This window comes from Cherax quadricarinatus, chromosome 44, assembly GCF_038502225.1.
Source record: "Cherax quadricarinatus isolate ZL_2023a chromosome 44, ASM3850222v1, whole genome shotgun sequence".
Taxonomy (NCBI): Eukaryota; Metazoa; Arthropoda; class Malacostraca; order Decapoda; family Parastacidae; genus Cherax; species Cherax quadricarinatus.
In genome coordinates, this window is record NC_091335.1 from 24,469,128 (window position 1) to 24,494,580 (window position 25,453).

Below are 25,453 nucleotides of genomic sequence, written 5' to 3' on the forward strand. Positions count from 1 at the left end.
CAACCTCTGGTGGCAGATTGAAGAGTCTCCAGCTATTTATGTTTGCACAATGTTATCTGTGTTTAGGTTTTCAATGGGCTCCCTTTACTCCAGGTGGTTGCTATCTTCCAGACTGCTCTGCTCGCCTCCAACACTACGTGTGTACACACACACACACACACACACACGTGACGCAGATTTCTTTGATACACCTTTGATACGTTTCTAGAGTTTTTTTATTCCCGCAGCCCGGCCCTGGGCCAGGCTTCTCTGGTGATGGCCTGGTTAACCAGGTTGTTGGTGATGGTGGCCCGCTGGCCCACATATCCATCACAGCCTGGCTGATCTGTCACAGTGGAGGAAATTGTCCAATTTGCTCTTGAAGACTTCTATACTTCTCCCAGCAGCTTTTCTGATATCTTCTGATAAGATGTTAAAAACCTGGGACCACGGACGTTGATACAGGGTTCTCTTATTGTGCCCACGGCGCCCCTGCTTTTCACCGGATTTAGTTTATATTTTCTTTCATATTTCTCACCCCGTATGTTATGGTAGTGTGCAGGTTTGGAACAAGATCTTCAAGTACCTGCCAGGTGTGTACTGTCAGATCTATCCATGTCAGTATATATGAAGCACTTTGAGGCCTGTCATCCCTGACTGTAGCCTCGTCAGTGAAGGTGATCACCCTAGCATCTGTGAAGGTGATCACCCTAGCATCTGTGAAGGTAAGCACCCTAGCACCTGTGAAAATGAGCCCCCAGCGTCTGTGAAAGTGAATACCCCAGCGTCTGTGAAAGTGAGCACCCCAGCATCTGTGAAAGTGATCACACTATGTGTAAAAGAGATTACCCTAGCATCTGTGAAGGTGATCACCCTAGCATCAGTGAAAGTGATCACCCTAGCATCAGTGAAAGTGATCACCCTAGCAGTGAAAGTGATCACCCTAGCATCAGTGAAAGTGATTACCCAGTATCAGTGAAAGTGATCACCCAGTATCAGTGAAAGTGATCACCCAGTATCAGTGAAAGTGATCACCCAGCATCAGTGAAAGTGAGCTCCGTCCTGAAACAGTACATTTCCAGACAGCAGGTCAGTGCCACATCCCTCTTCCAGCAGCTGCGTCGCAGCTGCTGGAGGAGGAAGGGTTCAAGCTCCCTACATGACTGTTCAACCAGCTTGTTCCTGGACCCCTCTGACACGATAACGCTACCCCCCCCTCCCTCCCCCTCGCCCCACCAGCCTTGTTACCAAGGACACGAAGGACTTAATTAAAGACCTTAATTATTTCACATTACCTCTGACTACCTTATTGGTAAAGTGCTCACAGCAACTTAATTACAGGGTAATTACCCCTATGGCTCGGTTATAAATAATGGGCGAGGGGAGGCGGGGGGAGAGGGGGAAGAGGGGGAGAAGGAATGAGTGAGGGGGGGATTAATTTAAGAAACTGCAAGGTGTGAATGTGTTGTGTTGTGATGGGATATCTTGGCGAGGGGAGGGAAGGGAAGGGGAGGGGAAGAAAAGGGGAAAGAGGGGGAAAGGGAAGTAAGGAAAGGAGAGAGGAAGGAGAAGGGAAAGAAAGGAGAAAGAAGAGGAAATGACGAGGGAATGGGAAAGAAGAGGGAAGGAGGGGAAGAGGAAAGAAAGGGGAAGGGGAAAAAGAGACAGAGTGAGGAAGATGAAGGTAAATAAGTGAGGGAAGGAGAGGGGAGGTGACAAAGTGAGGGTAAGTGAAGGAAGAAAGGAGTTGAGAGGAAGTGAGAGAAGATGGGATGCTGAGGTGAAGGAATGAAAGATGAAGGTAAATGAAAGATAGGAAAGGTAAGGAGAGGTGAGGCAAGAGGTAAGAGGAAGCAAGGCAAGAAGAGATAAGAGAAAGCGGGACAAGAAGAGGAAGCGAGGAAAGAGGCGAGGCAAGAAGTAAGAGGTAAGAGGAAACGAGACAAGTACGCTCACACCTTGAGTATGCTCCACTTTCTTGGTTTGCCTGCCCCCCCCTCTCTCATCTGCGACTGCTTGACAGAGTAGAGAACAGAGCAAGACGTCTCATCTCTCGCCTGGACCCATCCTGGATAGATCTGTCATTTCAGCAGAGCCTTCAACACAGGAGGGATGTGGGTGGCCTTACTGTTATGTACAAGGCCAACATTGTCAAAGTACCACACTTGGATCCACTTCGAGGACAGCGTGAAACAAGCTTTTATGCTGTACCCTTCTCCAGAACATCACTCCATCTGAGATCATATATACCCAGGATGACTCGAGTATGGAACACATTCGTACAACATAATGATGTCAACGAGATAAAGTCAGATGATCAAATGAAAATGCTGGCCCACAGATGGCTCCAACTTCATCCTGTTCCCTACTTGTATGTCTCATAACAATAAAAATGCTTTCAAATGAGCTGATGTAGGTAACAGCTCTTAGCTTGTCAATAAAGCTAGGGATCCTTAACCTTGTCAAACCCTGTGTAAAAAAAAAAGAGGGTGAGAGAGGGGAAGAGAGAGAGGGGAAGAGAGAGAGGGGAAGAGAGAGAGGGGAAGAGAGAGAGGGGAAGAGAGAGAGGGGAAGAGAGAGAGGGGAAGAGAGAGAGGGGAAGAAAGAGAGGGGAAGAGAAAGAGAGAGAAGGAAAGAGAGATGGAGAGAGCAAGAGAGAAAGGAGAGAGAATAAGAAAAAAACGAGAGAAATGGGAGACAGACATAAAATACCAAATAAAAGACAGAAGAAAAAGCTATAAAAACAAAACAATAAAAACACAGCAATAAAAAACTACACAAAGACAAATTAAGAACATTAGTTTTAAACAAGGAAACAAAAATAATAAAACAAGAAAAAAAACGAAAAAGAAACGAGAGAAAACATTAAACTTAAGATAAACGAGACAATGAAGACCAAAGACTAAGAGTAAATAACGTGACAAAGGAGAAGAGGAATAAACTGAATAATTAAGAAGGGGAAGAAGAAAGAGAATGTAATAAAGAGAAGAAGCAATAAAGTGAGCAACAATGAAGAATAAGATCAGTAATAAAGACGAAGAAGGAAGACAAGAAGGTGGAATAAAAAGGATGTTAATAAAGATAGGTATAAGAGGCTATAAATTGAAGAATAATGGATAATACAACGTGTAATAAAGACTGGGAAGAAGGAAGATAGGAAGACACGGTAATGCAGACGTAATAAATTTAGCAATAATGATTAATAACGTAATAAAGACGGACTTGGCATTATAAAGGTGGATATTAAAGAATAAAGAGGGACAAAAGATAGGGGGTAATAAAATAGGGAGGTAAATAAGGACAGTAAAGAGGGATAATAGACTAAACAGAAAATAAAAGTAATACGAGTAATAAAGGTTAAACAAAAGCTGATAAACAGACGAGTAATAAAGAAGGACTGATAAAAAGAGGTAATTAAAAGGTCTTGAAAAAGAGGGGTAATAAAAATGGGGGTAAAAGAAAGCAGAAAAAGATGATTTTAATAAAGTTATAATAAAGAAATAATGGGAAGTAATGTGGAACATATGATAAAGAGGAGAACTACAGAAAAATAAAGAGAAATACTGACAGAGTAATGGAAGGAAAAAATAACATTTAAAGAGACAGGTAGTAAAGGACAGAGGAAGTAACGACACAACTGGCACTCTCCTCAGACCCATGGCACTGCTCAACTGGCACTGTTCAACTGGCACTGTTCAACTGGCACTGTTCAACTGGCACTGTTCAACTGGCACTGTTCAACTGGCACTGTTCAACTGGCACTGTTCAACCGGCACTGTCCTCCCGGCACTGTCCTCCCGGCACTGTCCTCCCGGCACTGTCCTCCCGGCACTGTCCTCCCGGCACTGTCCTCCCGGCACTGTCCTCCCGGCACTGTCCTCCCGGCACTACATAAACTATTACTTTATTCCCTGTGATCGTATTTACTAGGACCACCACCTCTTCTCTGCAACATTGCACGCTCCTGATGTGTTGACTGCAACGCGAAAGGCCTAGAGCTATAACTACTCCCCCCGTGGTGGTTTTACACTTAATAAAATACTGTTAAGCACAAAAGACAGCCACTAGCATGCTGTGCATTTCTGGCTCACTAATGCTGACACACTAAACAACTAGACAATGCTGACACTAAACTAGACAATGCTGACACACTGAAGAACTAGACAATGCTGACACACTAAACAACTAGACAATGCTGACACACTAAACAACTAGACAATGCTGACACACTAAACAACTAGACAGTGCTGACACACTAAACAACTAGACAATGCTGACACACTAAACAACTAGACAATGCTGACACACTAAACAACTAGACAATGCTGACACACTAAACAACTAGACAATGCTGACACACTAAACAACTAGACAATGCTGACATGCTAAACAACTAGACAATGCTGACACGCTAAACAACTAGACAATGCTGACACGCTAAACAACTAGACAATGCTGACACACTAAACAACTAGACAGTGCTGACACACTAAACAACTAGACAATGCTGACACGCTAAACAACTAGACAATGCTGACACGCTAAACAATTAGACAATGCTGACACGCTAAACAACTAGACAATGCTGACACACTGAAGACCTAGACAATGCTGACACACTAAACACCTAGACAATGCTGATACACTAGACAATGCTGACACTAAACAACTAGACAATGCTGACACACTAAACTAGACAATGCTGACACACTAAACTAGACAATGCTGACACACTAAACTAGACAATGCTGACACACTAAACAACTAGACAATGCTGACACACTAAACAACTAGACAATGCTGACACACTAAACAACTAGACAATGCTGACACACTAAACAACTAGACAATGCTGATACACTAGACAATGCTGACACACTAAACAACTAGACAATGCTGACACACTAAACAACTAGACAATGCTGACACACTAAACAACTAGACAATGCTGACACACTAAACAACTAGACAATGCTGACACACTAAACAACTAGACAATGCTGACACACTAAACAACTAGACAATGCTGACACACTAAACAACTAGACAATGCTGACACACTAAACAACTAGACAATGCTGACACACTAAACAACTAGACAATGCTGACACACTAAACAACTAGACAATGCTGACACACTAAACAACTAGACAATGCTGATACACTAGACAATGCTGACACACTAAACAACTAGACAATGCTGACACACTAAACAACTAGACAATGCTGACACACTAAACAACTAGACAATGCTGACACACTAAACAACTAGACAATGCTGATACACTAGACAATGCTGACACACTAAACAACTAGACAATGCTGACACACTAAACTAGACAATGCTGACACACTAAACAACTAGACAATGCTGACACACTAAACAACTAGACAATGCTGACACACTAAACAACTAGACAATGCTGACACACTAAACAACTAGACAATGCTGATACACTAGACAATGCTGACACACTAAACAACTAGACAATGCTGACACACTAAACTAGACAATGCTGACACACTAAACAACTAGACAATGCTGACACACTGAAGAACTAGACAATGCTGACACACTAAACAACTAGACAATGCTGACACACTAAACAACTAGACAATGCTGATACACTAGACAATGCTGACACACTAAACAACTAGACAATGCTGACACACTAAACAACTAGACAATGCTGACACACTAAACAACTAGACAATGCTGACACACTAAACAACTAGACAATGCTGATACACTAGACAATGCTGACACACTAAACAACTAGACAATGCTGACACACTAAACTAGACAATGCTGATACACTAAACAACTAGACAATGCTGACACACTAAACAATGCTGACACACTAAACTAGACAATGCTGACACACTAAACTAGACAATGCTGACACACTAAACTAGACAATGCTGACACACTAAACTAGACAATGCTGACACACTAAACAACTAGACAATGCTGACACACTAAACAACTAGACAATGCTGACACACTAAACTAGACAATGCTGACACACTAAACAACTAGACAATGCTGACACACTAAACAACTAGACAATGCTGACACACTAAACTAGACAATGCTGACACACTAAACAACTAGACAATGCTGACACACTAAACAATGCTGACACACTAAACTAGACAATGCTGACACAGTAAACTAGACAATGCTGACACACTAAACTAGACAATGCTGACACACTAAACAACTAGACATAGGTTACTGAGTAGAAGCTTTTTAAAAGTATATAAAGTAAGGTAGCTAAGTGAACAATAGAACAATTTTAAGTATGCACTAATACATAAAAAAGTGAGGTAGCTAAAATGAAAATAGTTCAGGTTTAAGAATGTTTTAATACTTAAAACTAATACAGTGATCTTCGGTTAATTGGGATTTCTTAAGCAGTTCCAAATAAGCTCGATGTCTTCAAGCTATGGAACGATTTTTAGAGATGCTGAAGTAACAGGAAGTTTATTAGGTTTCAGTAGAATTATAATGGAACATAATGTGTAATTAATTTCCTATGGGAGTTTGTGGAAGACTGCAAGAGGGAGGATAGAGGTGGACGAGTTGGTTTTGTTTTGTATAGCAGTGTTGGTTTAGTTACGTTAGGGAGATGAGGTGATTTTTAACAATAGCTGTAAATTGATTAGCAGACAGGGGACATGTCGCTGGCTCGAGCAATTAATTTCCATATATTAGGGTCTTTCATGTGTGCTGTGTTTTTGAATAGGGCGAGTCGGACGCAGGGAATGTCGAAGAGTGTTTTGTGTCTGGTGTCGTGCCTGTGTTGTGTTGCAGCTGTCAGCATAGTTGCTGATCCCCTGTATATGTTATCTGAGTATCATAGTACCATCCATATTTTTTACATAGATGACCCCTTTGCTAGGCCCAGTGGCTAGCATGTGTGAGTCACTAGTGAATGTAGCTCTACAGCTAGTTTACGATGCACCAGGTGTTGCACATCCTGGTATGGATCGTTCTTTGAAACGAGCCAAAATGAAATGCCTTTGGCCACGTATGGCAACTGATGTTTCCGAGTATGTTAAGAAATGTAGTGTCTGTATGCAACATAAAGGAAATGTCAACGGTCCAAATCCCATCCAGGTGTATCCCACCACGAGTGAACCATGGGAAAGAGTTGCCATGTATCTGTTAACCAATTTCCAATGTTCCCTCCCTAGCTAAAGCTTTCAAGGAGCGTATAATCTGTAGGCATACGACCCCTAAGTCCCTAGTAACAGATAATGGAGGTGAATTCTGTAATAAGATTCTTGAAAATTTGTGTACCTTGTACAAGATCTCTAAATCCACCACTGTTCCTCATCATCCTGCCAGTAATGGGTTAGCGGAATGAACCAATAAGAAAGTACTTCATGTCTTGAGAGCCACTATCAATCCCAACAGTGAAACCTGGAATGAAGTTATACCTGATGTTCAATGTGCCATAAATTCTGCTTACAATGCTTCGATAGGTGACACTCCACATTATGCGTTGTATGGTATAGAAAAGCATTTGCCTTATGAGTTGTTATATTCTGCACCGAAACCCAATTACAACCCTGATTTCATAGCAACTCATACCAGCTTAGCTCAGTGTTTTTAGAAGAATCCTTGAGACACTTTGTAAGTCAACAGCAGAATTTACAAGAGTAACTAATAGCCGTGCTAAGCCGACCAAAGTTAAAGTGGGTTCGAGAGTAATGCTGACTGACTTCAACAAAACATCTGCAATGCCTAAGCTCGATCAAAAGTTAGTTAGTCCTTATCGAGTAGTTGAACATATCAATGGTAATAAGTATAAAGTTAGAAAAATTAGTACTGGTCAGTATAAGGAAACGCATTTAGATCATATGAAGTTAGTATGTGATGTTGAGTATGATATTTCTACCCAGACTAATGTGACAGACGCTGACAATCCTCCTGACTCTGTACCCTCTACCTGTAACACTCAGTCAGATGATCAACCTGGATGTCGTTATTCTTTGTGTACACGACAAGTAATGAAAAACCCCCAAGTATCTTTTGTAGATACTTGCTCAGATCTCCCTCAGTCAAGGCACGCGTTAGCCATTGCAAAAGAATTCGATCCTCCCAGAGACGATAACCATTCTGCATACGTAAATCTTACCCTCGCAGAAGTAGAATGAAGCTGTCAACTGTGTGTTTTGTTACTAGCTGATTAGTTCCAAGAAACAAATTTTCTGTGTGTGTTCATGTTTCTTCATAATTCTGAGATTTAGCATTATGACCTGTGCATGCCTTGCCTGCCTTTCCTGTTAATTACTTTCACCTTTGTAAATATATATTCTTCCTCAGAATCCGTAGAGTGCATGAATACAGATCGATCGATCAATTCAATCTTGTATTATACTATGATTGTTCCTTTAATTCGTAATGCATTACGATTATACCCATTATGATACCATCCATTAGTTCTAAGTTACACATGTCTTTGCTATTGTATAGAATCAGCCCAGAGCCACCTGCCTGTTCAGCCTATAGCATACTATTTTATGTTGAGACGACATACGTAACATGACCGAGCTGTCAGCATAGTTGCTGATCCCCTGTATATGTATATGTTATCCGAGTATCATAGTTAGTACCATCCATATGTTTTACACAGATGACCCCTTTGCTAGGCCCAGTGGCTAGCATGTGTGACGTCACGTGATGCCACACGTGAGCATGAGATACGCTGCTTCTCTCTCGGATTACGCGTAGACCTAAAGGCAACAGGACAGGCTAGGCTGGGCTCCCCTGCTCACACTACTAATATAAATGTTACCACCCAACAACTTGTGTTAATCTCCAACCATCATATCTCCATGAACCCTCACAACACAGCTACCAAGGAAAAGTTTGAGAGGAGGGTTTATGTTGGAGTTCAGTGTTTTATATATACAATAGGCACAGTTATAGGAGTGCATATTTTGTATATTAAGTTCAAACTCTTGATGAGCAAAGGTAGTGGGTGTCCTCTGCTACAGGAATGGGCGAACCATACCACGGACGGGGATAGAACCCGCGATTGTCCACACAGCAGCTTTTTGTTGTGTTATTAATAGTTTATGATACTTTTTCGTAGTAGATCCCCAAGCACAAATACCGTAGATGAGGTAAGGGTAGATTAGTGAGTGGTATAGTGTAAGTAGTATAGTTTGGGGTACATAGCACCCTATCATCGAGAGGATGCCTACTGTTTTGAAGACCTTCTAGGCTCTATTTTTAATGTGGATATTAAATTTCAGGTTGCAGTCAAAGCATGGGTCTAAAAATTTGCCCTCAGTATATCTTGTAATGTGGAAACCGTTGATCAATATGTTGGATAATGGAAGCTCTGTTTCCAAACAGCATGTAGTGGGTTTTGTTTATATTGACGATGAGATTGTGGGTCGTCATCCACGTAGATTTTTTTAGTATCTCCTCGTAATCAGTGCCACTGAGCATAGTCGGATTTGAATAGAAGACATAAGCAGTGTCATCTGCGAACAGAACAGGCTTAAGGAGACGAGATCGTTGGGGAGATCACTAATGTAAACGAGAAAGAGCAGAGGGCCCAGGACACTACCCTGGGGCACTCCTTTGTCTACAGGCTGAGTTGACGAAGCTACGCAGGTAGTGGAGACATACTGGTGTCTACTGCTAAGATAAGAACTTAGGTATGCAAGGGTATGTCCTCTGTATCGAATGCTTTCTATAGAGTGTCCCAGAGGATATTCATATTTTTTCAAGCGCTGCATAAAGCATTTCAAGCATTTGAATAATTGCATCATTTGTACTTTCTTCAGCCTAAACGCAAACTGGCAAAGGTAAAGTATATTTTGAGATATTAGGTAGAAGTAAACTCGCTTATGTGGTTTTTTTTCGAGGATTTTAGACGGTAAGAGCAAGTCTGATACAGGTCTATAGTTATTCACTTCCGTTGGATCACCTTCATTGAGGATCGGGTTGGTCTCTACCATCTCCTTTTAATCGTTAAACTGTCCAAACGTAGATCTACGTTTTTTCAACATTTGAATGTAAAAAAAACGTAGTGCTTCCTTCTCTTTTTTTTACATTTGAAAACGTGTAAAAAAAACTTTGATCTAGTTTTTTTTTGTTATATTTTAAAATATGTAAAAAAAACGTAGATCTACTTTTGGAGCACTACACATGTGAACGTAGATCTGTTTGGACAGTTTAAGGGGTTAACAATATACACTAGTGTTGTAAGTTTGACGTCGATAAAGAAAACCATTCTCTAGTTGTCGAACCGGAACCAAAACTGCTGATCTTATTAAAAAATCGACCGATTTAAACTTATATAATCTAAAACTAAACTTAATCTTCCTTTGATTCGGTGCTTCCACGTTTTAAGTTTGAAACCATTCAAAAGAAGCATTCTCCAGGTGAAGCACGGAAAACAATATTCCCGATATTTTTAATGTCAAAGAGTTTTAAGTAAACTAATTTTTCCCATATGTTAAATGCATCACTGTTGTAGGTGCGAAGTTTATGTCCGTAAATGGTTGGATGTGGACACTAAGATGTAATGTTCTGAGTTAAAAATAACTTTAGTGATATTATTGCTATATAGATTGCTTGTTGAGGCGGATATTCAAACAGGAGGAGGCCGAAATTAAGGTTTCTATTTGGTACACACACTTGACAGCTCATGTCAGTAATATCTGCAAACTTAGTGAACTGTCGACCTTACTGAACACATTATGATGGGCTATGGATCTGCTGTCTCTTATCTCTACTGTTTCGTTTATATTATTTTTTCAAACTCGTTTGCTTTTACCGTTCTTACAATATCTTAACACCAGTCGTCTCCCACAGAGGCAGGTGACCCAAAAAAGAGGAAACTTACACTTTTTTTTTATTGAATTTGGTAGTGGAGGCTGTGTTTACAACTGTGGTAGTGGAGGCTGTGTTTACAACTGTGGTAGTGGAGGCTGTGTTTACAACTGTGGTAGTGGAGGCTGTGTTTACAACTGTGGTAGTGGAGGCTGTGTTTACAACTGTAGTGGAGGCTGTGTTTACAACTGTGGTAGTGGAGGCTGTGTTTACAACTGTGGTAGTGGAGGCTGTGTTTACAACTGTGGTAGTGGAGGCTGTGTTTACAACTGTGGTAGTGGAGGCTGTGTTTACAACTGTGGTAGTGGAGGCTGTGTTTACAACTGTGGTAGTGGAGGCTGTGTTTACAACTGTGGTAGTAGAGGCTGTGTTTACAACTGTGGTAGTGGAGGCTGTGTTTACAACTGTGGTAGTGGAGGCTGTGTTTACAACTGTGGTAGTGGAGGCTGTGTTTACAACTGTGGTAGTGGAGGCTGTGTTTACAACTGTGTTAGTGGTGGTAGATGGCTGGTGGTGGTAACAGTTGGAGACGGGGTTAGTAACCTCTTGCTCCCAGCATTTTAAGTCGACACGCATGATTTACGGAGGAAAGATTCTCTTCCATTTATCTGTTTCTGTTTGTGAAACAAAAATTATATTCAACATCCTATTTATTTATTGCTAGTTTAAGCAGACTATGTTTCTGGATGCATACGTGAAAGGGAGTCTTCAACAGTTTAACGTAATTCCTTTTTCAGTAATGCACGTATATCTATGCCTGGCTTCCTTAAGCTTTTGAAGCTTGAAAGAGACCAGAGAAGGTACTTTCCAAGCTACCACATGTGGAAACAGAGAGGAATACTCTGACCACTACAATACACGTACAACACCTGCGTTATTATTAAGATGCTTTCGTCAGCCAATGGTTCCATCGATGCTATACAGAGATTATTTAAAGGTGTTGGAACTGGACACGGTAGAAGATCAAGTAATCAGTCCCTCACGACAAGATGTATCGTACTTTATAACAGCTTCTCCAACTATGAGACCTGTTTACAATTACTGGGTGCATCGTCTCCTAAAAAGGCAGCCATTTGTTTTTTGGGTGGGGGGGATGACTGGCATCATAACTTTAATAATTTCCAAAGCCAATCGAATAAATATTTCCAAGTTACAATAGTTATATATAATAGGCCTATAGTCCCCCTATACACTACCGATTACCAGGGTAGTTCTTTCTGGAGTCAAATGTTCTATTGCCGACAATAGTCAGAGAGAGAGAGAGAGAGAATCTTTAACCTTGTCAAACCCTGTGTAAAAAAAAAAAAAAAAAAAAAAGAGAGCCAGTCTCCAGGGCGAGTGATACACAGTCTGAATCTTCCCCAAATTGTCTGTTAGTTGAGAAGTGTTCCAATCACGGTACTCTGCTAGTTGACAAGTGTTCCAACCACGGTACTCTGCTAGTTGACAAGTGTTCCAACCACGGTACTCTGCGGTACTCTGCTAGTTGACAAGTGTTCCAACCACGGTACTCTGCTAGTTGACAAGTGTTCCAACCACGGTACTCTGCTAGTTGACAAGTGTTCCAATCACGGTACTCTGCTAGTTGAGTAGTGTTCCAACCACGGTACTCTGCTAGTTGAGAAGTGTTCCAACCACGGTACTCTGCTAGTTGACAAGTGTTCCAACCACGGTACTCTGCTAGTTGACAAGTGTTCCAACCACGGTACTCTGCTAGTTGACAAGTGTTCCAACCACGGTACTCTGCTAGTTGACAAGTGTTCCAACCACGGTACTCTGCTAGTTGACAAGTGTTCCAACCACGGTACTCTGCTAGTTGACAAGTGTTCCAACCACGGTACTCTGCTAGTTGACAAGTGTTCCAACCACGGTACTCTGCTAGTTGACAAGTGTTCCAACCACGGTACTCTGCTAGTTGACAAGTGTTCCAACCACGGTACTCTGCTAGTTGACAAGTGTTCCAACCACGGTACTCTGCTAGTTGACAAGTGTTCCAACCACGGTACTCTGCTAGTTGACAAGTGTTCCAACCACGGTACTCTGCTAGTTGACAAGTGTTCCAACCACGGTACTCTGCTAGTTGACAAGTGTTCCAACCACGGTACTCTGCCAGTTGACAAGTGTTCCAACCACGGTACTCTGCCAGTTGACAAGTGTTCCAACCACGGTACTCTGCCAGTTGACAAGTGTTCCAACCACGGTACTCTGCTAGTTGACAAGTGTTCCAACCACGGTACTCTGCTAGTTGACAAGTGTTCCAACCACGGTACTCTGCTAGTTGACAAGTGTTCCAACCACGGTACTCTGCTAGTTGACAAGTGTTCCAACCACGGTACTCTGCTAGTTGACAAGTGTTCCAACCACGGTACTCTGCTAGTTGACAAGTGTTCCAACCACGGTACTCTGCTAGTTGACAAGTGTTCCAACCACGGTACTCTGCTAGTTGACAAGTGTTCCAACCACGGTACTCTGCTAGTTGACAAGTGTTCCAACCACGGTACTCTGCTAGTTGACAAGTGTTCCAACCACGGTACTCTGCTAGTTGACAAGTGTTCCAACCACGGTACTCTGCTAGTTGACAAGTGTTCCAACCACGGTACTCTGCTAGTTGACAAGTGTTCCAACCACGGTACTCTGCTAGTTGACAAGTGTTCCAACCACGGTACTCTGCTAGTTGACAAGTGTTCCAACCACGGTACTCTGCTAGTTGACAAGTGTTCCAACCACGGTACTCTGCTAGTTGACAAGTGTTCCAACCACGGTACTCTGCTAGTTGACAAGTGTTCCAACCACGGTACTCTGCTAGTTGACAAGTGTTCCAACCACGGTACTCTGCTAGTTGACAAGTGTTCCAACCACGGTACTCTGCTAGTTGACAAGTGTTCCAACCACGGTACTCTGCTAGTTGAGAACTGTTCCAACCACGGTACTCTGCTAGTAGCGAACTGTTCCAACCACGGTATTGTGTACTGGTTTTGAATTGTTCCAGTCATGGTATTGTGCTGGCTGTGAATTGTTTCATCCACGTTATTGTGGGCTACTTGTGAATTGTTCCAGCCTTGGAATTGTGGGTTACTTGTGAATTGTTCCAGCCTTGGAATTGTGGGTTACTTGTGAATTGTTCCAAGAACAGAATTGTGGGTTACTTGTGAATCATTCCAACCATGGAACTGTGGGTTATTTGTGATTGTTCCAACCATGGAACTGTGGGTTACTTGTGAATTGTTCCAACCATGGAACTGTGGGCTACTTGTGAAGTGTTCCAGCCATGGAATTGTAATTTACTTGTGAATTGTTCCAACCATGGAACTGTGGGTTACTTGTGAAGTGTTCCAACCATGGAACTGTGGGTTACTTGTGAAGTGTTCCAACCATGGAACTGTGGGTTACTTGTGAAGTGTTCCAACCATGGAACTGTGGGTTACTTGTGAATTGTTCCAGCCACGACTTATTCCTACGTTTGCTATATAATTCGTCCTAAAATCTTTTCACGTGTGTTAGTGCCGTTCTTGCCAATCATCCCCCCCGCAAAAAAAAATAAAATGGCTGCCTTTTTAGGAGACGATGCACCCAGTAATTGTAAACAGGTCTCATAGTTGGAGAAGCTGTTATAAAGTACGATACATCTTGTCGTGAGGGACTGATTACTTGATCTTCTACCGTGTCCAGTTCCAACACCTTTAAATAATCTCTGTATAGCATCGATGGAACCATTGGCTGACGAAAGCATCTTAATAATAACGCAGGTGTTGTACGTGTATTGTAGTGGTCAGAGTATTCCTATGTTTCCACGTGTGGTAGCTTGGAAAGTGCCTCCTCTGGTCTCTTTCAAGCTTCAAAAGCTTAAGGAAGCCAGGCATAGATATACGTGCATTACTGAAAAAGGAATTACGTTAAACTGTTGAAGACTCCCTTTCACGTAGGCCTCCAGAAACATAGTCTGCTTGAACTAGCAATAAATAAATAGGATGTTGAATATAATTTTTGTTTCACAAACAGAAACAGATAAATAGAAGAGAATCTTTCCTCCGTAAATCATGCGTGTCGACTTAAAATGCTGGGAGCAAGAGGTTACTAACCCCGTCTCCAACTGTTACCACCAACTGTTACCACCTAATGACCCGTCAACTAGTTCTACTTGGCACTAATGAGTGTGGCACCTAGCTAGGGGTCACCTGAAGGTTAACTGGAGTGCAGTCAGCTCTAGTGAGTTCCTCTCTAGAGTGAGACTCTAAATGACGTTGTAAAGTTACATCTAGAATTGAACAGTTCTAAATGCAATTCTGGACGAGTTCTTTCAACTGTCTTTGCAAAAATTTGCACTATGCATACAAAATAGTATTTTTTTGGCACACATGTCTTATTCACTTTCTCGCACACGTGTCTTATTGCAGTGTCACACTAATTCTACACGTGTCTTATTGCAGTGTCACACTAATTGTACACGTGTCTTATTGCAGTGTCACACTAATTGTACACGTGTCTTTACGTAACATTGACGGTAATTTTACCATTACTCTTATTATTATTCTTATCATTATTATATTATTATTATTATCATTATTATAACACGTGCAGGTGACCTGACTCATCCTACATGACATGACCATTCTCCACGCCCGTGTAAATTTCACGTCCTCTCTCCGTTATACTACTGACGAGGCCCTCAGATAGAGATCGAAATAGTATACAGTAATTTTTTTTTTGTCTCTGTCTATGGTTGTAAAAACCTAAGCGGATCATGCTTGGTGGTCATTGTAAATTCCACAACTACAGTAGGCAGAGGGTTTGAGTCATTTTTCAAAGCGGGATGGTCTAGTGGACACCGCTTTGTTGTGTCGCCTGATGAAAAATCGCTTTTCAACCCAAAAAAACACGTAACTTTTAAAATGTTTATTACGCTTCCTAGCAATACCTCTATATATGTACCTGTCTCCCTCTCTCTCATATATATATATATATATATATATATATATATATATATATATATATATGTGTGTGTGTGTGTGTGTGTGTGTGTGTGTGTGTGTGTGTGTGTGTGTGTGTGTGTGTGTGTGTGTGTGTGTGTGTGTGTGTGTGTGTGTATCGTATTTCTCTATGTCCCGTAAGCGCACTCAGCTGGTTCGATCCCCGGTACGGGTGGAAACCATTAGTACGCGTTTCCTTAAACGTTTCGCCACTTGTCGCGAAACGTTTCCTTTAATAAGTGTCCTGAACTGTACATAAACATCTTTCTCCACATGTTGTCAGTATCACCCGACCATTTCTCAGTCGACTTACACCCAGGTACCTACTTACTGCTAGGTGAACAGGTGCAACAGGTGTAAGGAAACATACCTAGCATTTCCACTTTCAAAGCCAGTGTCACTGGCTTTTCTAGCATTTCTTAGCTAGCAGCTAAGAAATGCTGCAGCACTGCCTTACTGGACTAAATAGCCTAAAAGTTGAAAACAGATTAGAGTGGAGAGGAGGACAACTGAACTGCTGAGATCAATAGCAAACAACGTACGAAGACAGACTCAAAACTCTTAAACATTTATTTTTCCCCCTCACAGAAAACGGAGATCTCATTAAACCTTTCAATTTACTTGCTTGATGAGAAGCACCAAATCCGTGAGGGGCCATACAGCGTATAGAGTGGTGGAAGCTTGATCCTCCGTCTACTAAGAAGCTGAAACGCTATTATTCACTGACTCCTGGTCACATCTCGAGATACTAAATATACCCAAACACGAAGAATTAACGCGCACCTTCTCATCAAAATAATGGAATGAAACTTCCAGGCAAGGGATGCAACACAAACCGTAGATAAAGTTCTTTTCTTTCTGCACACATTACTACTCAATTATGAGTTGACAATGAGCCCCCCAGGGCATAATTATAGTTGAAGAATGAGACATTAATGCAACATTTGGGAATCTTTATTATGGAAACGTATCGCCAGCCAGTGCTTTCTTCAGTCCAGTGCAGAGAACGGTGGAAGATGAGGAGTTTGAGGCACTCAGTCTCTCGGCCTGGAGTCTGTGTGTTTAGGTCATCAATCTTGATAAAAGTACACCATCTTCGTGGGAATGGGACATGTACTGTATACTGCTAACAAGATTTTATTCTACTAGTGGGTTCCTCCAATGGTAACTCTGCCTACCACTGCTCCACGTCACCTGTCAACAGTATACAAGCCCCATCTCCACGAATATGCTGCACTGCTATCAAGACTGATGGACTGAACACAGACTCCAGGCCGAGGGACTGATTACCTCAAACGCCCCATCAACTTCTACCTTTCTCTGCAGTGGACTAAAGAAACCACAGGCTGGCGAAAGGATTCCAGAATAAAGATACACAAATATTGCCCAAGTGTCTCATTTATCAAAATTAAAGATAGCTTGAATGTTACTTTAAGGATATAAAAATGGAAGAACATTGCAGCAGGCCTACTGGCCCATGCTAGATAGGTCTAATTCACAACTACACACATACTCGTGCACCTGTTCACCTATTATTTAAGCTGCCCAAAATTCTTGCTTGCCAAGGAGATAACTTTACCCAAGACCTCGTGGGTCACCTATGATCTATCTTTCCCAGTTGCTACTACTGCTGCTACTACTGCTACTATTACTACTACTACTACTACTACTACTACTACTGCTGCTGCTGCTGCTGCTGCCTCACATTTCTCACCTGAAGAGCGGACTCCGGACAGTCTCCTTGTACCAGAGGATCAACTTCGGCTCGTCGCCCGGGGTGCGGGGAGTGAGGTAGCAGGGTAGGTCCGTGGAGCGACCAGCCACACCAGTCACGGACCACACTGAAAAGAAACAAATCACTTAAGTTTAAGACCTAACTCTTCTACACACTTCAAAGAACATTTAAGATTACTGAAACACCACATTAGGCCTACCAGCCCATGCTCGGCAGACCCTACTTACACCCAAGAACTTCCCCTTACTGTCCAATCCAAGTATAAAGGAACTATAGACTGAAGATAATAATCATATATATTTCTACTAGTACATATACAAGGTATACAGACCTAGCTGACATCTATGACACTACAGAATTCGCTTGTTATGCAGAGCATTTCTCGCAGATTAGGTCAATTTTATCCCAGGATGCGACCCACACCAGTCGACTAACACCCAGGTATACATTTTACACTGATGGGTGAACAGGAACAGCGGGTGTCTTATGGATACACGTCCTAATGTTTACCAGCCGAACCGGAGATTCGAACTCCGGACCTCAGTGAGAGATGAGCGCAAGCGATCGAGCTGTAATTCACTAGTACGTTAATATCAAGAATACTTTAGCTTCTCAAAGAGGAATTAAATCAACAGTGTAAAAATGGTATGGTGATACTACACTTGTATACAGTTTAGGGCAGTTATAGGAAAGGTTAGGTTAAGGGTAGCTTCCTCGGTGGACATAACGAGATATACACATGACTCACGAGATCGTAATGACACGATTGCAAACAAACCATACCACGGGCGGGATTGAACCCGCGGTCAGTCTCCAGACCGTGGCTAACGCGACGGTCTGGAGTTTTGAGACTCTGACCGCGGGTTCAATCCCGCCCGTGGTATGGTTTGGAGATAAAAACATCTTTTGGTGTACAAACGGCGAGACAAACCTCAGTTATATTTACAAACACTAGAACCGTTTGATTATTATTATTATTATTATTATTATAAAAGCAGCACTAGACTATTGAACTTTTAAAACCTTCAGCGACAATCATCTTTACAAATTACCGCCAATTCGCCAGTGTCTTCGCCATTTCACTCTCGTATTACATAAATAATGACGTAAAAATATTTGAGATCGATTTTTTTTTTACATTCCACAATCCGTATCCACGATTCCTTGCCTGTTATCGGCCTTGTTCAACCTGGTGGGTGCTCCAGGGTCAACACCCCGGCGGTCCGGTCCATGACCGGTATACAGTACCGACAAGATGGAGAATTAGACAAATATGCAATACTGGGCATCTATACTGTAAACTCATCACGACTACGGTACACTAACTCCAAAGCTGAGGGACTGTTTACCTCATCTTTGGTATACAGTTCTACTGTCTTCCAGTTATGTCCTGGAATTTGTATTGATAAAGCCACTGGATGGCGAAAGGTCTAAAGTAAAGGTACCCAGATATTGCATGTTTGTCTATTCCTCAGCAAATTTAGTTGAAAGGGAAAATATCCCGAACGTCGACAGAGATGCTGGGTTCTTCGACAAGCACAGTGTGGGGAGTGTGGTGCCCTGTGGGGGAGTATGGCATCCGGTGGGGGTGTTTGGCACCCTGTGGGGGTGTGGGGCACCCTGTGGGGGTGTGGGGCACCCTGTGGGGGTGTGGGGCACCCTGTGGGGGAGTGTGGCACCCTGTGGGGAGTGTGCCAGGTGCGAGAAAGAGGGAAGGTCAAAGAAGACCGCATACGGAGTGCAGACCAGGAGGGGGGGGGAAGGCTGCAAACTTCACTCAAGGAAGAGGATGTTGGGCCGAGTATCATACCGAGCACATCTGAGGCACACATCAACCAAACAACTGCTGCAGCATATGGGCGCCTGCCATACATAAGAATAGCGTTCCAACACCTGAGTAAGGAGTCATTCAAGACACTGTACACCGTGTACGTCAGGGCCCATACTGGAGTATGCAGCACCAGTATGTAACCCACATCTGGTCAAGCACGTCAAGAAATTAAAGTGGAAAGGTCTGCAACATGAACAGTCCCCCAGCTAAGGGGTATGTCCTACGAGAAGAAGTTAAGGGAAATCGACCTAAAGACATTGGAGGACAGGAAGGATAGGGGGGACATGATAACGACGTATAAAATACTGAGAGGAATTGACAAGGTGGATAGTGACAATGTTCCAGAGATCGGACACAGCAACAAAGGGTCACAACTTGAAGTTGAAATCTCAGATGAATCACAGAGGTGTTAGGAAGTATTTCTTCAGTCATAGAGCTGTCAAGAAGTGGAATAATCTGGAGAGTGATGTTGCGGATGCAGGATCCATACATAGCTTTAAGAAGAGGTATGATAAAGCTCATGGAACAGAGAGAGAGTGGATCTAGTAGCGACCAGCGAAGAGGCGGGACCAGAAGCTATGATTCGACCCTGTAACCACAAATAGGCGAGTACGTACAGAAACACACACACACACACACACACAAAACAACACACAACACACAACACACAAAGCGTAATACAACTTCTCGCTCCTTCGAAATACTTGTCTTGACAAGTCCCCAAGTGATGATAACCTCTTCCATCTTCCCCCAGTGTGAAAAACATAAACATGGGAAATGAAAACGAAGAACACTTATTAAACCTCTACAATCAAAACCCAAATTAACCAGAGAATAACATGAGGAAAAAACTAGTTGAGAAATAAGGCTAATTACTAGTGGTTGTAGTGAGCAATGAAAGACAGAATAACAACACAACACAAAGCTATAAACACCACAAAAGATGATCGAAAAGCTCCAAACACTGTGTAATCACCTCCCTGACTGTGCCACAGAAGTAGAGCCTTTAACCCCGTAGGATTCACTAGTGCATAAAGTTATATAGTTCCAAGGGGGTGGGTCCAGCAGGTATTTCCACAGGTTGAAGGCCACAACACTGAGCAAATGTCCAACGCAGCTCTTAAGACATGATCCGGAAAATCTCCTGCGCAAGTTATCAGATTAACAAAACTGTGCGATTTACTGGCGGCCTCCGCGAATCAGTTAAGTCTCTGTTTTAGCACATTCCTTATGGACATAATGTATGATGTATCTTCAAATACACTGTTTTTTTTACAAGATACAATGGTTTATAGTTATAGTTTCTTTATAGTTTCGTAAATAGTGAGAAAACGAAATAGATTTTTACACTGATTTGAGTAGGAGAGTCCCACTGAAGATTAACTTTTGTAATAATAATAATAATATTTATTTCTACAAGGTATACAGACCTAGCTGACATCAGTGACATACTACTATATAGAAAGTCGCTTGTTATGCTGAGCATTTCCCGCAAGTTAGGTCAATTTTTTCCCCCCAGGATGCGACCCACACCAGTCGACTAACACTCAGGTACCTATTTTACAGCTAGGTAAACAGGGACAGCAGATGTCTTAAGGAAACACGTCCTAATGTATCCATCCGTACCGGGGATCAAACCACAGACCTCAGTGTGTGAGCTGAGTGCACAGTTTATTAAATACAATAACACTTGTCTAGTAGGTATAGTTTCCCTACTCACTTTAGTTCATAATCAATATCAACACTGTTGGCATTAAAAGGTGGGTATCACTGCAATGTACATTGTGCATTCGGCACTGCAATATTGCAGTGGTACCCGTGTGTGATCAACTCTAATTTCAGTGTTAGCAGCTGGCTACTCTAGTAGGCAGGTGGTTGCAGGGGCCAATTCATAGCTCTTGGCCCCGCCTCTTCACTGATTGCTACTAGGTCCTCTCTCCCTGCTCCATGAGCTTTATCAAACCTCGTCTTAAAAATATGTATGGTTCGTGTGTGTGTGTGTGTGTGTGTGTGTGTGTGTTGCTCGCTATAAATCATGCTAGTATTCATCGCGTTGATCTCCGACACTGTTTAATCTTCATATTCACGCTGTGAATAGTGTGACTTAAGTACCATGAACCACCACTTGAGACCAAACGAATGGCTGGCTCGTTGGCAAACAGGCATTGTTCACCGAGGGGAGAGAATTACCTTCAATGTGGAGGAATTAACCCCCAATGAGGGGAAAGAGGGAGCTGCAACCCCCTCTCTACAACACAAGTGAAGGGGGGTGAGCAATGCTTACCAGCTCTTATAAGGACGTGGCACCAATGCCTTAGCTTCTTCTCAACTGAGATCAAGACGACAAATCTCAGCAAGGTGTTTCCTGAGGAAATTCTTATTTTAAAATATACTAGATAATATAGTTAGCCAAGTCCTCGGCCTAATGGTATAACTAGCAAGATGAATTAAGTTTAGAAAAACCTTCGAATCAGGCAGAGAAGTGAGGCAGTGGTCACACCGTGTTGACACGCAAGCTCAGTGACCCCATCGACCGACGCAGTGTTGGTAGTCTACTCTGTTAAGTTTATCAACTTCAAACAACACACACTGCTTGCGAGTGAATCTTCATCAACGAGTAATGGCGACAAGTCGGGTGTCACTGAACAGAGTCTACGAGTGTACTTGACAGTATGTGCAGTGATCTACGGTTGGTAGCGCACTAAGCTCACACGTTGAGGTCCGTGGTTCGATCCCCGGTACAGGAGAAAACATTTGGGCGTGTTTCCTTAAGACATCTGCTGTTCCTGTTCACTTAGCAGTAAAATAGGTACCTTGCTATTAGTCGACTGGTGTGGGTAGCATCCTGGGGACAAAATTAATCTAATTTATCGGAAATGCTCTGCATAACCAAGGGTTGTCTATGTAGTATGTCACTGATGTCAGCTATGGTCTGCATAAGTTGCAACATGGACTTGTGGAGATTATTATTTTTATTATTATTATTAGTGTACGTGATAGAATAGTGTTCAAATGTGCCTTAAATAACGAACAGAAGTACTACATTCCCCGTGACTTACCTTCGTGAGAGACACCACGTATCTTCCATACCCCCGGCCGGGATTGAACCCGCGGTCATAGAGTCTCAAAACTCCAGCCCGTCGCGTTAGCCACTAGACCAGCTAGTGTTGACGGCAGTGAAGGGACTTGAGCTAGAGTTCGTCACGGCCACGCTAGCTGGAGATTCGTCTGTAAAAACTTGCATTTGTGGTCACAGAGATGCCTGTGCTAACTTTCCTATGGTGTAGAAATATACCTAGTTGGATGAATCTTATTGTGGCTAGCTGGTCTAGTGGCTAACGCGACGGGCTGGAGTTTTGAGAGACTATGACCGCGGGTTCAATCCCGGCCGGGGGTATGGTTTATTTGCAATCGTGTCATTACGATTTCTTGAGACACCACGTATCTTCCATCAGTCCATCAGATACCAGCATCCAGACAATAATGGTAGTGTCAATCCTTAAAAGTACACGAGGTAATTGCATGTTTGAACTTCTAATACTGTCTCTTAGAGGAATGCTGTAGCAATCCTTTCAGGACGTGTTGCAGGAACCTTGACGAGCACCTCTGGGGTGTGGTGATACGATGGCGATTAGCCAAACACAGGTAGTTATGTGACCTCTCTTACGTGAGAGACCTATGCAATGGTGGTATACATAGGAGTTTGGTTGTATTTCTAAACCTTCCATGATTCACCATCACACATACCTAGTTGAATGAATCTTATTATAGCCAACTGGCTGGGTGGCTTACGCATCGGCTTGGAGTTTTAAGACTCGCTCGACATGGATTCAAACCTCACCCGTTCCATGGTTTAGTTACGGGGAATGACTGGCGGTTTCCATCTTGGGATGGAGCCCAGGGTGCAGCTACTGTAATCTTTAGACCGTCTACTTTAAATAACTTCTTAGTCTATTACTAACAGTCCTTACAAACTGGATAGTGTCCTACATTCAAAAGGCCAAGACCATCGGCAGATCTGTTTACATATCTATAAGAAACCTCTATTCGACGCCGCCGAACTTGCAAGAGAAGGACAAAAAAACTCACAGATAACTGGGATTCCTACTTCTGAAAGATTGGCATAAATTACTCGAAGGTCGAAGTCGGAGGTTACAGCCACAGATGTAAATAGCAGAGCAGTTCTTCACTGAAGAATTATAAGTCCTCTTAGACATGGCTCATACCAGCGTCCTTATAATGCTCGTTATAGAGGAGAATAAATCATTCCTAGCGTTGCAGCGGGAGAAGGGAAGGTTCTGAAACATGACCGGAGTTGATGAGATGGCCACAAGGAATGACCACAAGCTACCGAAGTGACCCCGGGAGCCATTGACGAGTCAGATCCGATCAGTGATGGTGAAGAGATAAGATAAGATAAGATTTCGTTCGGATTTTTAACCCCGGAGGGTTAGCCACCCAGGATAACCCAAGAAAGTCAGTGCGTCATCGAGGACTGTCTAACTTATTTCCATTGGGGTCCTTAATCTTGTCCCCCAGGATGCGACCCACACCAGTCGACTAACACCCAGGTACCTATTTGCTGCTAGGTGAACAGGACAACAGGTGTAAGGAAACGTGTCGAAATGTTTCCACCCGCCGGGAATCGAACCCGGGTCCTCCGTGTGTGAAGCGGGAGCTTTAGCCACCAGGCCACCGGGCCACCTGATACGGGGGCCTTGAAGGCCACTCAAAGACGTCAACCCGCGTGATGACAATCGTCAGCTTGATATGATTCACTGCCATGTACTTATCTTTTATTTTCTAAATATGGTGTACAACCTAGCCGGTGTGCGCCAGCTGATACCTAACCTGTGACGGATTATCATACGATAAAGACTGGTGTGAGGAAACACTTGTTGTCTGACAACCACCACCTTGAACTCACCACCATCTACCTGTGGGACTCATTACCTCATCTTCAAAGGTCTCCCTTTCCATTTCATCCGTGCCGGGGTGCTTCAGCGCCCTCACCGGATAACATTATTGATGCTGCATGCCATTAAGATCTTATTTCATCCTCTACAAGCAGCATCCGGAGGTTAGTAATCTTTACCCTCAGTGCCTTCACTCACACATGGTTTCTTCCCCACACAGCAAATTCGGATTCGAACCACAGCCACTAATTATGAAGAGGTTGCTGGCGTGTATGGATAAGGTCATCTCCCATATACTGTTGCTGTCACTGCCTCATGCCGCAAATTCCGATACCTTAGTGAAGGGTTAATCCCACTTGCCTGCTTCGACCCATGGCTCACTTGGTAGCGCTCTCAGCACACATTCAAAGGTTCGAGGAACGATCTGCATGGAAACTCTGGACACGCTTCCTTACTGCTGCTCACTTAGCAGTAAGTAGGTACCTGGGTGTTAGTTGACTGTTGTGGGTAGCATCCTGGGGGGTGGTAGTACACCATAGTCGAGGTAGAATAACAACTTTTAGCGTGTAAATTCAACTGTGTAAAATCAAAACTTGTTAGATATCAAGAGACAATAAGAGGTATGTGACAAGGATAATTCTGAGGATATTCCCCAGCAGATGAAGATTGACATAACCACGCAGCATCCTGGGACGGGAAGACGGTCGCTGATTTTATCAGCGGGACTTCCCGGAGTTTCGAATGATCAGCTTTGCCTTAGTTCTTGAGAGTCGCTGCGGCTGAGTAGCAAAGTAGTGGTGACTACAAGACCCTGTATGAACGAGCACACAAGGACTCCGTGTAGACTACACTCCTGCAAGTGACTGAGGAGTACCAGCCTGTGCTGAAGAATTTGACACGTGTGAAACATCTGTGTATCTTTGCCGTAGACGTTCGGCCATCCAGTGGCTTTATCAGTACAAATTCAATGACATAACTGGAAGACAGTAGAACTATATACAAAAGATGAGGTAATCGGTCCCTCAGCTGAGTGATTACCTCATAACTAGGCAACAATGAGTAGGATATAAGCTCCCATAAAATCCCAACTCCTCAAATTCATGTCGATGTAATTACTCCATCAATCCACTTGTTTGCGCACATGCACGAATTATAATCATGAAG

General features: G+C 42.8%; 1 protein-coding gene across 1 annotated transcript in view; it reads right to left on the reverse strand.

Annotated features, from left to right (window-relative positions):
• Nucleotides 1–25,453, reverse strand: part of LOC128697404 (uncharacterized) — a 924,312-nt gene that overhangs the window by 699,277 nt on the left and 199,582 nt on the right. Inside the window, exon 2 of the mRNA XM_070094201.1 lies at nt 17,522–17,648. Within this exon, the coding sequence (XP_069950302.1) occupies nt 17,522–17,648 (127 nt within the window). The remainder of the gene's footprint in view (nt 1–17,521; nt 17,649–25,453) is intronic.